This window comes from Tetrao urogallus (genome assembly GCF_951394365.1).
Source record: "Tetrao urogallus genome assembly, chromosome: 8".
Lineage (NCBI taxonomy): Eukaryota > Metazoa > Chordata > Aves > Galliformes > Phasianidae > Tetrao > Tetrao urogallus.
Genome location: NC_136821.1, coordinates 15,293,596 through 15,306,968, shown reverse-complemented (window position 1 = coordinate 15,306,968; position 13,373 = coordinate 15,293,596). Strand labels below are relative to the sequence as shown.

General features: G+C 36.6%; 1 protein-coding gene across 2 annotated transcripts in view; it reads left to right on the top strand.

Annotated features, from left to right (window-relative positions):
• Positions 1–13,373, top strand: part of PLA2R1 (phospholipase A2 receptor 1) — a gene marked incomplete at both ends in the record, with an annotated part of 35,475 nt that overhangs the window by 21,371 nt on the left and 731 nt on the right. For both annotated transcript variants that reach the window (XM_079539200.1, XM_079539199.1), the window contains 16 exons: positions 69–214; positions 693–777; positions 2,263–2,395; positions 2,810–2,845; positions 3,335–3,492; positions 4,757–4,821; positions 5,165–5,268; positions 6,593–6,735; positions 7,469–7,586; positions 7,986–8,116; positions 8,678–8,822; positions 9,658–9,896; positions 10,433–10,601; positions 11,695–11,835; positions 12,268–12,384; positions 12,800–12,976. In XM_079539200.1, the coding sequence (XP_079395326.1) occupies positions 69–214; positions 693–777; positions 2,263–2,395; positions 2,810–2,845; positions 3,335–3,492; positions 4,757–4,821; positions 5,165–5,268; positions 6,593–6,735; positions 7,469–7,586; positions 7,986–8,116; positions 8,678–8,822; positions 9,658–9,896; positions 10,433–10,601; positions 11,695–11,835; positions 12,268–12,384; positions 12,800–12,976 (2,107 nt within the window). The remainder of the gene's footprint in view (positions 1–68; positions 215–692; positions 778–2,262; positions 2,396–2,809; positions 2,846–3,334; positions 3,493–4,756; positions 4,822–5,164; positions 5,269–6,592; positions 6,736–7,468; positions 7,587–7,985; positions 8,117–8,677; positions 8,823–9,657; positions 9,897–10,432; positions 10,602–11,694; positions 11,836–12,267; positions 12,385–12,799; positions 12,977–13,373) is intronic.

The following is a 13,373-nucleotide window of genomic DNA, read 5'->3' as shown; positions in this document are numbered from 1 at the left end:
TTATGGTCTTTTGAAACAATTGCTCTCTGAAATCAACCACGCTTACGGCAGTGTTTATTTTATTGCAGATATTTCACAGAGAGAAGGTTCTGATGAAAAGAACATGGAGTGAAGCAGAAGCATTATGTCAAGATTTTGGAGCACATCTTGCTAGTTTTTCCCATGTCTATGAAGAGACTTTTTTAAACAATTTATTATATACAATTTTTGATAGGTAAATAGGCTTTACTAACATTTACGGATTAATGTGCTTAAGGTAACCCTTGTTAAAATAATCCACGATCTAAGGAATGTACTTTAATAGTGTCTGAAGAGGACTACTACTAACACAAACTTAGAAGTGGGTGAAAAGAAGTGTAATAGTACACTTTAAAGTGACTCTTTTTGAAGATGATCTTTGCAGTAGGCATCAAATGACTCTTAATGTCAGTGATGTTCTTATGAGTTAACATTCCTTTGTTGAACTGGAGATTCTGCAATTTGAATCCTATTTTAAAAAAATTCCTCTTAAAAATATGACTTAACATTTTAGTAACAAAAAGGGTTTACTGCAAGGAAACTAAAATGTTAATAAATACATTGCAGTATGATATAGAGTTAAAAAATGAATATGGGTTTTTGCACTACTTAAAAGTAATTTATGGAATAGTGAAGGAAAGTTTGTTTAAAATATTTCTCTGCTTCTATCACAGGACAGAAGAAAGACAGTTCTGGATTGGATTTAATAAAAGAAACCCATTTTCTGGAGGGACGTGGCAGTGGTCCGACAAAACACCTGTAAGTACCTGCATACTGTGTATAAGTTCCCAAAAATAAGTCATGTGAACAGATAAATGATGGCTAGCAAAGCTCTGGTTTGTGTTTGTTTTTTGGTGTTTTTTTTTTTTCATATTCACATACTTGAGAGCAGCCCTATGGAGAAGGGCATGAGGGTCTTGATAGACGAAAAAGTTAATATGAGCCAGCAGTGTGCCCTTGCAGCTTGGAAGGCAAATGGTATCCTGGGCTCCAGCAAAAGAGGGATGGCCAGCAGGAACAGGGAGGTGATTGTCCCCCTCTACTCTGCTCTTGTGAGGCCCCGTCTGGAATACTGCATCCAAGTGTGGACCCCCCAGTACAAGAAAGACAGGGAGCTGTTGGAGAGGGTCCAGAGGAGGGCCATAAAGATGATCAGGGACTGGAGCACCTCCCTTATGAAGACAGGCTGAGGGAGCTGGACTTGTTCAGCCTGGAGAAAAGAAGGCTGCGGGGTGACCTTATTGCAGCATTTCAATACCTAAAGGGAGCATACAGAGGGGAGGGGAATCAACTCCTTGAAAAGGTTGATAACTGCAGGATGAGGGGAAATGGTTTTAAGTTGAGGGAGGGGAGATTTAGGTTGGATGTCAGGGGGAATTTCTTTTCAGAGAGAGTGGTGAGGTGCTGGAACAGGCTGCCCGGAGAGGTTGTGGATGCCCTGTCCCTGGAGGTGTTCAAGGCCAGGTTGGATGGGGCCCTGGGCAGCCTGGTCTAGTATTAAGTATGGAGGTTGGTGGTCCTGCATGTGGCAGGGGGGTTGGAGATTCATGATCCTTGAGATCCCTTCCACCCCTGGCCATTCTGTGATTCTTCAGTTAAATGAAATAATCGTTACAGTATTGTTACATTATTTTTAGAGCCACCTGTGCAGAAGAGTTGCAAAACAGCAGAAGAAATTTGGTAGGATTATGAAGTTTTTTGAATTTGTGCTTTCCTGCAAAGCATGTTGTGATTAGTCCAAGATGTGTCACACTGCATTTTAAAACTTCTCTGAACAAGCATGTGGATTTTGGATTATGCAAAAGGATCAGTTTTTAAACTGTAATTGGTTTTCAGTCTTTACGAACAATGTCAGCTCTGCCATCATTATTTAAGTAATTGCAGAATGCGAGTGCAAAGTTCAGTCATGCAAAGTGCTGAACCAAAACAAAGGTTTGGACAACCACTGCTAATCATGTCCAAAAAAACTGTTAGATTTCATTGCAATGAATTTTATTTTATTTTTTACGAAGATGGAGTCTAATAGAAGGTGGGAAATCGAATAAGGCATTACAAAAACATGATTATCATTATTAGGGTTTTACTACCATAATTTAGGTGTTTCACTGTTTTCCTGGTCTGGAAATTACGTTTCATGTTCTTATGATATATGCATCTTCATACACTTCCTTTTTCTCCGTAATAGGATTTTGAAATGCTTAATCTTGAATTATTGGTGAAAGATTACCAGTATGCTGTTTTCAGGTTGTAGCTTCATTTCTGGAGAGCAAGTATGTTGAAGATGACTCAAGAAACTGTGGTGTATTCAAAGTAAATAGAACAGTTTTTCCAGCACACTGCAATGAAAAGCGTGAATGGATATGCAAAATACCAAAAGGTGAAACCTTAATTAACTTACACTGCTCTATCTTTAATTCAGAAGAGACAAGAAAAAATGTCTAAAAGGTTGCCAGTGGTCTTATGTGTGAAATCATGGCAAAGCTACATGCTTCTGTTGGTTTTTTTTGGCCAGGTACCATGATTGATCTGTGCAGACAAGTTGCCATAGCATGGACAGCAATGATCAGCAACAAGCTAGAAGTTAACCTATGTTCTGATTTATAAAAGTTGCTAAAAATGTTATCTATTAAGTATGGCCATTTTTATTTTATTCCTTGCTTAACTTTCTTTTGCCTCTGGATGAAAATAGCTACATTCTTCAAGATTTTGATTAAATTCTCACTGTGTCAGTAAAGCAATTTCAGAGCAATATCTCTTCTCAATTCTTGATCTAATATCTTTATTTTTGCAGGTGTTAAACCAAAGAATCCAGATTGGTACATAGCTGGTATGGAAACTTTATTTTTCTGCATCTTGAGATATTATCAGTGGGAGGTGTAATTCGATGTATTGGTAAAAATAAAATAGCTAAACTATTTTAAGGTGCAACATTTACATTATGTAATGCTGTCAAATCTTGTTGGTGAACAAAATCTGCCACTCTTCCATAGAAACACTGAAATACTGCTTATGTTAGGTAAAAGAATGTTGTCAGTAGTAGGCTCAGGAATTTGATGTCCTCAGTTACATTGAAACTGCCTTTGTATTTATAAAGTCCAGGCAAACCTGTTAATACAGTAACATGGGATATAATGTAGAGCTGAAATTTACTCAGTTCTCCGTTTGTTGTCATAATTTGATATCCCAAATATAGTTCTGCTACTAGTTGTGGGATATTCACCTGTGCCAAGTAGCTGGAAGTGGGTCGAGTTTGTTGCAAGGAATGTGAACTGCAGTGAGGTTTTACACCTGTGTGGATTTGACTCTTGTCTTCTAGAACTGCCATGGTCATACTATCAAGGAGCAGAGTATCTTTTTCATGTGAATCCTACAGACTGGGACACCTATGAGTTCATTTGTGTCTGGCTTCGTAGTGAAATGGCAACAATAACTTCTGCGGAAGAGCAAGCTTTTATTGAAAATAAAATTAAGAAGGTAACAAATTAGAATACTTCTTTATTTACTAACAGGAGATATTTCAAAAGCAGCTTTGTAATTGAAGTAGTGGATATTGTAGCGTTTGATGATGAGAAAGCCAAGATTACTCCATTTGCATTTTATACTAAGTTAACTTCCTTTAAGTTTCATCTCGGAGTGTGAGATGCTGCCTTCCCCAGTTTAGCCAGGTGTGTCCATAAATGTTTCTAACTGATTCCTGTGGAAATAGATCTAAGGATAATCATCAGCAGTCTGGATGGAATTTGTATATGCCGTCAGGAAAATTTCATAGAGATTTCTTCATGTAGAACTTAAAATCATATTTTTCACTATTTCTTTAAGAATTGTAATCCATAGTCTGAGTGCTATGAGTAGAAAGCCAAATTCAGCTGGTGTATACCACACCAGACAACATTTCTTAGGCTATTCTTCATCAGAACTGTATGTATTCTAAATTTGGTATTGCTTTGTATACTGTTAGCTGATAAAATCCTGACTGTAAGGACTGCATGGCTGCTTCAACGTATGCTACAATTCCACTCTTTCTGAAGGAAAAAAGAATACCTTTAAATGGTAGGGTAGCATTTATGGTGTCCTGTACATTTGAAATTTTTTTTCCTTTTGTTGATTTTTCCAAAAGACCCCCAAATTGTGGCTGTTGAGAGACTACTCTTGAAAGCAAAGTTCATTCATGGTTTAAATCGGTGTCATGTCACTGCAGCAGCAATAAGTGACTGTTTAAATGACAATATTTCTGTGAATTATCCATAATACGTAGCCTTTTAGGACTGGAAGTCTAGGACTTTCATGATCATAACATTCCCTCTGAATTGCATCTCTGTTACATGAGCTGTAAGAATCAATATAAATTGCGTAGAAAATGTTCTGGAAACATTAAAACCAGTAGCATTTCAATACTAGAAGAAAATATTTGTACTTCATAATTTTAATAATGTCTATTTTTCTTAGTTCTGGCTTAAGACTGTAGTCATTGCCAGGCCAGATATTCTATTTTTACAGAATGTGCATTAGTAATCCAGTGGAAAATGGAGGCTATATTGTGTTTTGCACACATGCTTGCTGAAGTCAGGAGGGAGTAGTCACAAACTAAGACAGGCAGGATTTAGCATGTCTTTTACACCAGAAACCAAAGGAGATACTATTCATCTGACTATGAGCAGGGCCTGATTTTTAGGAGTTGGTTAATGTTTAACTGTTGTTGCCCTCTTATCAAAACATATGGCAAAACATTTTTTTGTAGCTGTCGGATAGTGATGTTCACTGGTGGATTGGATTGCACGCGGAAAACATCAGCAATGAATTTCGGTAAGAGCTTCAGCTGCTCTGGTTTGTACTTGGCACATCTTGTTTACAAGTACCATTCAGTTTGATGGACCAAAACTGTTTGATGACTGAGTTGGATATTCAAAAGACAATTTTGGCTCTCATATAAATATTACTCAGAATATGTTACCCTTCATTTGTTTCTCTGAAAGGGGTACAAAAGATTTAAGCCAAAGACGTGACTATCAACATGTTTATTGTAACAGTAAGTTGAAGAATGGGCACTTTCTACCCTGTATCCGATTAAAAACACCTTTTAATAGGGTCGGTGTTGTTAGATCACAACAGGGAAAAGTGTAACTACACTCTTAACATTTCTGTGCAGCTGGAAGGATGAATCACTAATAACATACCAGAATTGGAATGAAGGCAGAGATCGATATTTGCATAAACCGGGGAAAAGATGTGGCTTCATTTCATCACAAACAGGTTTATTTTATATTTCTTTTTGTTGCAGGAGTTGTGAATTGGTTGTTATTGGCCAAAGGAGATTATATGTTTTCAATTGCTTTGAAGAAGTATACAGTCCTGTTACACAGTTATAGATTGCTTAACTACTTCTATGGTTAAGAAAAGAACATTAAGATATCATGAATTTGCTCAAAGAGTAAGACAGTAGAACTTAGAAGTATATTAATAGTTTAGTATTTTAATGTCAAAATATAAATATTCCAGTGATACTGAATCTTTAGTCTTTCTTAAGACTCTATTCCTGGTTTTCACAGTCACTTTTCTTGTAACCAAATGAGCCATATGGACTGAGCAGCAAATTTTTCTCTGTTCAAGAACTGTTTTTATATTATTGAACAACTTTAAATACTTGGCTTTCTATCTTATTTTTAATCTCATAGCCAATATGCGGAGGGATTTTGGGTACCATGTTTTGTTATCTGATGGTGCTAGCCTCTACACCCTCACAAAGATTTCTCTTTTGCTACTGCAATTTAAAAATATCTGTCAATATAGTGCTGCCAGTATCTGTGATTTTTTTTATTTTTTATTTTTTTTTGGTCATTTCTCAGTCTCTGTTTTCTGAAGATCTGTGATTCATATAATAAGGTAAACATGTCAGGTTTCTTGAAAAAATATGCAACTTCTTAAAATCTCTCCTCACAAATATAAAGCTGCATTCTTGTAATGCCAGCATCAAAAGCTAAAAACTATTGTTGTTAACCCACACATCACCTTGGGGTTTTGGTTCATAACTTTCAAAAGCTTGAGGCTTACAGATATTTTAGTTAGTCTCTGTTTTGCATGATACTTCCCCCTATCCCATCACCCACCAACAGAGGGCATCTGATCAGTAGTTTGAGTGCTTTCTGTTCTGCTGAATTATGTGTTTTCCTTCTAAGCAGGACAGCATTTGATGTCAGTACCTGGTGGTCTTGCCAACAATTTTCAATGAAAAAGGGTCAAACCACTTTATCTGGAATGTATAATTCCAGTACGTTTTGTTTTCAACTAATTTTTTTAATATGTGTTGATAGGCAATGTATTATGTGACTCATTGTGGAGGAATGTTTTTAGATTAATGAAACCAAACTGTCAATAAAAATATGAGATTTGTGGGCCATCAAATGCACAGAAATGTGTTATGTCCAAATATATTTGCTGTAGAATCATGGCTTATTCAACCAATAAAGAGGATACTTTTCACAATAACTGAGCTAGATAAGAAAAAGTCCTTTTCTGTTCTCAGGTAAATATTTAAATGTGATTTTTTTTTTTTAATTTTTTTTTTCTTTTTATATAGGACTCTGGGGTGATGAAAACTGTACTGTTTCTCTTCCCTGTATTTGTAAACGTAAAAATGCTTGGAAAATAGAGAAAGAGGTTCCGAAAGACCAGAACCCACAAGGAATGTGTCCCAAGGGCTGGCTGCACTTTGGATTTAAAGTAAAACACTTTTTCCTGCTGCTTAATTATTCAAAATGAATTCCATTGTTACAGAAAATTTGGACTTGATATTTGGTATTTGAAGGTTTTCTTCCTTTCTGAAAGCAGGGAACTCATTTTTATGAATAGTGATATTCATAAACATGAATGTGATAGAGAAGTGATAGAGAAGTTCATTAGCTTTGCACAGAGAAGTTGCCTTAAGCTGTCAATGTTTTACTTTAGTTCCAGGAAATGCATGCTCATTTATGCAAAAGCTACCTAGACTTTTGGATAGCAAATGCATCAACATGCTTATTCTGTGTTGTCTCTCTCCTTTGATACTTCTACAGTTTTAAGTCTTGCTTGGCCTAAAAACAGAACTCTAACCATTTAGTGTACTCAGCAGTTCCCTAATTGCTGCCTAAAGATATGGTTTCAAATGTATAATTATCTTGGATTAATAACACCAAAGTCTATTTGTGATTGAAGGTTGAAAGGCAACTATTTCACCAGACTTCTCTTAAATACATACATTCCTTCATGGAAACGTTCCCTGAAGTGAGCAGGTTTATCCCAGCATTAAAATGCAGTCACTACAAGGATAAAATTAAACCAAGGGGCATTGCTTAAGGCTGTGGACCCAACATTCTTATTAATTGGTATAGCTTTTAAGTGGAAGGAAAAACAAAACAAGCCTCCTATTTTTTTCTTTCTTTTTTTTTTTTTTTTTTTTTTTTTTTTTTTTAAACAGTGTTTTTTGATACAAATTCCAAAGGATCCAGAGCACCTGAGGAGCTGGTACTCTGCACAGACATTCTGCAGTAGGTACGATGGGTCCCTCGCTTCCCTTGAAGATGAACTGGAACAAGGTAGAATGCCAAAAATATTTTTAAATAAAATTTCATCCTTGAAGAAATGTTTAATAATAGATACAGATTTAGGAAAAAAAATCATGCAATTCCGCTCAGGGATGCAATGCTATAAACAAATCAGCAATTCTCAAGTTGTTCAAGCTACTGTTGCAATTTCTTGAAGACTTCTCTACTGGGCTAGATACTAACCCAACTGAAGTTAATCATTTTTACTGAATTTATAGCTGGATGATCATGAAATGTTTTTCACGTTCTTACGTTCTTGTAAGTAGATAAAGCCACTGGTTGGCAATTCATTTTTCAGTGCTTTAATGTGTTGGAAGAGACTTCAGCTTTATCCCTAACTGGCTACCAATTAAATATGCTTGATAACTTCAATCTTGTTTCATTTTCCAGCTTTCATAACAATGAATCTATTTGGTCGCAAAACTAGCGTTTGGATAGCTTTCCAGGGTGATGATTATGAAAAATGGATGAATGAAAATCCTCCAAGGTATTCCAACTGGTCTCCAATTGAAGCAGTGCACGTAAGTATTTCTGGAGGCTTTAAGGACACTGAGAAATTGTTTTATCCATAATATTCATGCTTGCCATAAAGACAAGGCCTAACTTATTATAGCAGCTTCTCTTAATTTTTGCAACTTCAAACAACTGTGGACACAACCTTATGGGTATAGTTAGTGGTTGCCAGAAAGACACTATCCAGACAATTATTTATGCAATACATAGCTATAGTCACATCTTCTGAAATTCTCTTCAAGCATCACAGTTTAAGCTATATGGTTCATATCCTATACTAGATTTGAGCAAAGTAATATTATGAATTTCACATTTTAGTATACTATATTTGACTTGGTATATTTGTCAGTGTTTTAGTTAACATTTTAGTTTCTTCATTGCACGTTTGTGACATTTTTTTCTATGCGGCTACTATTCTAAGTGGTATTTATGGGAACATTCATTGTTCTACCTAACAACTTGTAACAGTGCCTTTCAGCTAACTATTATTCTACATTTAATGTGATAATTATGCCCTTGCTTTACATGGTATCTTTAACAATTAATGTAAGGTTCCATGTTGATTGCAGAGACCGCGTTATAACAGTGTCTACGTCGAAGAACAAGTTCCACTTTGTACACTGGTATCAAATAACCCTAATTTTTATTTTACGGGAAAATGGTACTTAGAAAACTGTGAGAAAAATTATGGGTTTGTCTGCCAAAAAAGGCAGGGTAAGCATTTGGTCTGGTTTCCTTCTGTTCTCATTTGTTCTCTTGTTGAGTTCAGTTTATTTTTATCTAGAAGTAGCTTATTATAGGTGTCTATAAAACCAGGAGCTAAAAGATCTTTATAGGCAATTTTACTTGCTATTTCAGCAGACAAGCTTTACACAGTTTAATAAATCAATAGCTGTGATGTAGAAGTAATTTCTCAAAAAAATCTTTTGCTGTTAAATTTGATTCTTAACTTTGAGCTTTCAGTTGCATATCTCAGATCTAGAGATTACATTTCACATTGTCTGTCCTCGCAAGCAAACAGCATGAAATCACAAAAGGCAAAATCAGAGATAGTTCTGTTGAAAATATTCTGTTGTTGGATTTGCAGTCTCAGATCAGACAAGACTTTGGAAGATGCATTTCTGTGAACAGCCAATTGGCCAATCAGGTGTAGGCTGGCTTTTCTTCTCATGTATTTTTCCTGTACTGGCATGGCAACATGCTCAGCAGTACACATCAAAATGGACTGTATGGACACAGTGGTGGTTTTAAGAGGTGCAGCTTTGTCTGCTGCCTTGTAGTTAAGGTCTTTGTCAACGGAGGCAGTAGTTCCTGCTGTTTTCCACAAGAGGCTCAACAGAGTAAACAAGATGAACCAGCATGCTTTGGCCTGCGCTTATGCGGCTCTTGCAAACCACAACCATGTTTGACATATTTATCATGAGGCACAATTGTGGGGAAAAATGGGAGTAAACTGTGTAGAATAGATGAAGCTGGTTTTCAACTATCTTTGAATTGTTTGTTTTAAAAAATAAAAAGTAATTTTAAAAACCCTCTTTGTTTCCAACAGACACATCCAGACATATCGTCAATGCATCTGAAATGTATCCTGTGCCAGATACTTTACAGTATGCAAACAGAACATATACCCTAATACGTGGGAATTTGACATGGTCTGCAGCTTTAAAAACCTGCATGGCAAATGGAGCTGAGCTGGTCAGCATTGCAGATCAGTACCACCAGGCTTTCCTCACAATCATTGTGAATCGGCTGGGATACAACCACTGGATCGGGCTTTTCACCGCAGATGTGCGTAATGGGTTTACTGTCTGTGCACCCTTTATTCTAAATTAGGCTTTTTACAGTAGCAAAGTATGAGCTCTGTCATTCATTAGAAGTCACAGGAAGTTCATGTTTAGAAATTAAACACCCACTTGAGCTTTTATCAGCCTCCTTGCCATATTTTGCAGCATGATACATAAATTTAATGAGTGCTACTTTGGTGCAGTACTGAAAAATGAAAGCCATAGAAAATACTAAAACGCAAAAACAACAACAACAACAAAAAACACTAAGAAAAAAAATTCTTTTAATGTCAGTATTGAATTTAAATTTCATTTTGAGCAGCTTTATGGCCCAAATAGTCACTTACACTCAATGACCCAGACATTCAGCTACCATACAAAACAGCAGTTTAGGTGTAGTTTTTGTTCTCCTAGAAAAAAGTTGAGAGAATCTTTGAAACTGCCCAGCACTAAGGAAGAGGTAAAAGGAATCCTGATTAAGATGTCTGTGGAAAGGAAGTATGGCACCAAACAGAAATAATTTAAAATTTGTTTTGGCAGAATGGGCGTAATTTTGAGTGGTCAGATGGGACTAGATCCTTGTTTACCTTCTGGGAAGATGATGAGTCCCAGGCCTTGGGCAGCTGTGTTTATATGGATGCCTCAGGGCACTGGAAGAGTACAAGCTGTGAACAACATCTGCCAGGAGCAGTCTGCCATGTGCCGCCCAGTAAGTCAGTTAGGTTTTGTTTTACATCTGTGCAGCTGCAAATGTGTATAGTAATAGTGGCAATATATGAAAGGAAAACTAACATTTGAGGTTAAACAATGATGATGCTTCCTTCAAAAGTGATTTTTTTTTTTCCCCCTTTCTGTATCTCCTATTTGTGAAGCCTTTTTATTTTTTCCCCCATTAAGTATTGGCCACCAGGTCTAGGCTATGTGAAAATGGGAAGAACTTCTATAGTAGGAAAGAAACAGGTGCAAGGAACCTCTCTCTTCAGTGAATGCTATACTGTCTGCGAAAAATGCTGGTTGTTAACAAAGTAGTGTGAAGGGAAGTAAATTCTGTTTATTGCAGTTAACTGAGAAATAGGAAAAGAGAATATTTTGGAACAAAGTGAAAAGTTAGTCACATCTTCATTGATTGCATGGGGAAGACTGCAACATTTTTTCTGAAGATGAGAATATTTTCCTGCATCTTGAGATATGTTTCGTTTCTTGCAAAGCTCTTCATTACCTGAGTGTGTTTTTTTTTGTTTGTTTGTTTGGTTTTTTTGAACATAGAACTCAGGTATACAGCTCTACTCAGCCCAGGACTGCAGAGTCCTTGTCAACATCCTGCTTTCATGATGGCAGTCACCTTAATCAGTGGGGCTTTTGGCACAGTGCATTGCACAGTGGAGAGGTCGAGTGCTGAATTCTGATGGGAAGCTCTACTCTGCCTCTGTGCCCTGATATTTGGCATTCAGTTATCCTTGTGGCTTTGTGGAGAGAAGCTCTGCAGCCTCTGGAAATCCCCAGCCTCTGGGAGTTGCTGGGTAGCCCTGAGTGCCCATATGATGCTTCTCTCCCTGTTGTATGTCACTGTTAGATAAATATCTTTATAGCACTGTTGCAAGCCTGCAAGGTTTTTCATCTGAACTAAAACCAGCTTTGCAGTTCTAGTACAAGTATATGCAGCCACTAGATTTTCTCTTTGAAAAATAGAGACGTAAATTAAATAGAGTGCTTATTAGCATTATTCCAAAACAACACGTGGAATGTTATATTAATGTGTATGTTGTTGTGCCAATAAAACTTTGCTGTTTCTTCTATGACAGAGAAGAAACTCATTGAGTATAAAGGCTTATGTTCAGAAAAACATGTTCCCTGGATCAAATTCAAAAACAGTTGCTACAGCTTTAACACCGTTCTGCAGGGCACAAGTTTTGATGCTGCATATGAAGTCTGCAGAAATCAAGGTAAGTGACTATTTTATAGCTACAAAATGTAATTGTGATATAGTTAGAAAAAAAACAAAAAAACAACATACAGATTTTCTGAAATGACTGAAGTCACAGCAAGTGTTTCCTCTGGTTCAGGAAAACACTACTGGAGCTCATTAAGCCAACTATGAAATCAAAGGCAATGTATATCAATAAATGGTCTTTTTTAATGAAAATGCTGTTTTCTGGTGTAAGATATAAAATGTATTTATCCCCTTTCAAACTTGTTTTAAAATCAAGTAAGAACAGTTTTGTATTATTAGTTGCAAACTTCAGAACTTACAAAGCATAAGCAGGCTTTTCAACATATTCAAACAAGGTTCTCCATACCAAATTTTGAAATGCAGTGCTACGTTTTAATCGTGTGAATTGCTTGAAAAAGGAGTCTGTTCTGTGTTTAATCTGTAGGATCTAATCTTCTAACTATCAAAGATGAAGATGAAAATGCCTTCATTCTGGAGGAGTTGCACAGTTTTGGTTATTCTGTGAAAATGGTTTGGCTGAATGTCCTGCATGTTACAGACAGTAAGTTTTATGTGGAAGAGAACTGAACGTAAGAATCTAGGATTACTTTTTTTTAATGCTGATACAACCATCTTACAAAATACTGTTACTTTTTGAGATTCTTGTTCTCACTGTTTACTATTTGCTTACAATGTACTAAAAGGATGTGATTGTACTAGGATTCTGAATAGTCAGTATATGTGCATGTATGTGAGTGCCTTTACTGGCATGTTGAAGAAGCTGTATGGATTGTGTCAACTGCATTATGTTTTTAAAGTATTCAACAAAGAAAGGAACATAGTAGCCAAACAGGGTAGTAGCCTGGCATTGCTTTTGTACAGTATTGTGAACATGCATGTGAAGGTGAGTTCAACTGAAGAAGTTGTTTATCAAAACACAATGGCATTTTACAATGATTTATTACTTCTGCCCTTAGATGAAACAGTTTCCTGGTCTGATGGCTCTCCCTTAAATTATTCTAACTGGGGCATCAGGGAGCCTGAATTCGATCATCTTAAGGGGAATTTCTGTATCAGCCTGAGGACTGCGGATGGTGTATGGCAAATATCTCCATGCAGAGAAATAAAGGGATTTGTTTGTAAGAAGAATGCAGGTATGTGCTTCCATTGAAGGAACTGATCATGTTCTTAAAACTGTTGTTTTATATTTTCTTTATTGCTCGCTTAGTTTTCATTTAAATAGTCTTTTTGTTTCCTATTAGAGAAAATACCCATGAAAAACAAACCAGTGAGGTTAGCCTTCTGAGGAGCCTGGACATTTCTTTTGTTACTGCATGCTGTGACAAACTTTCTCTTGTGCATGTGAGCAGAGCCCTTGGTATAGGCAGCTGTAGTGAGCAGTAAGAAGATATGTACGTGAGGGAGCTGAAGTGTTCTGAGAGTCCACTCAAAGTGCCAGAATCATTGCTGGACCCAATAGCTTGGTTCATCCACCGCTGCCCACTTCTGCTTACACATATGTGCTTTCTGCAGTGGATAAATGCTGCTGCT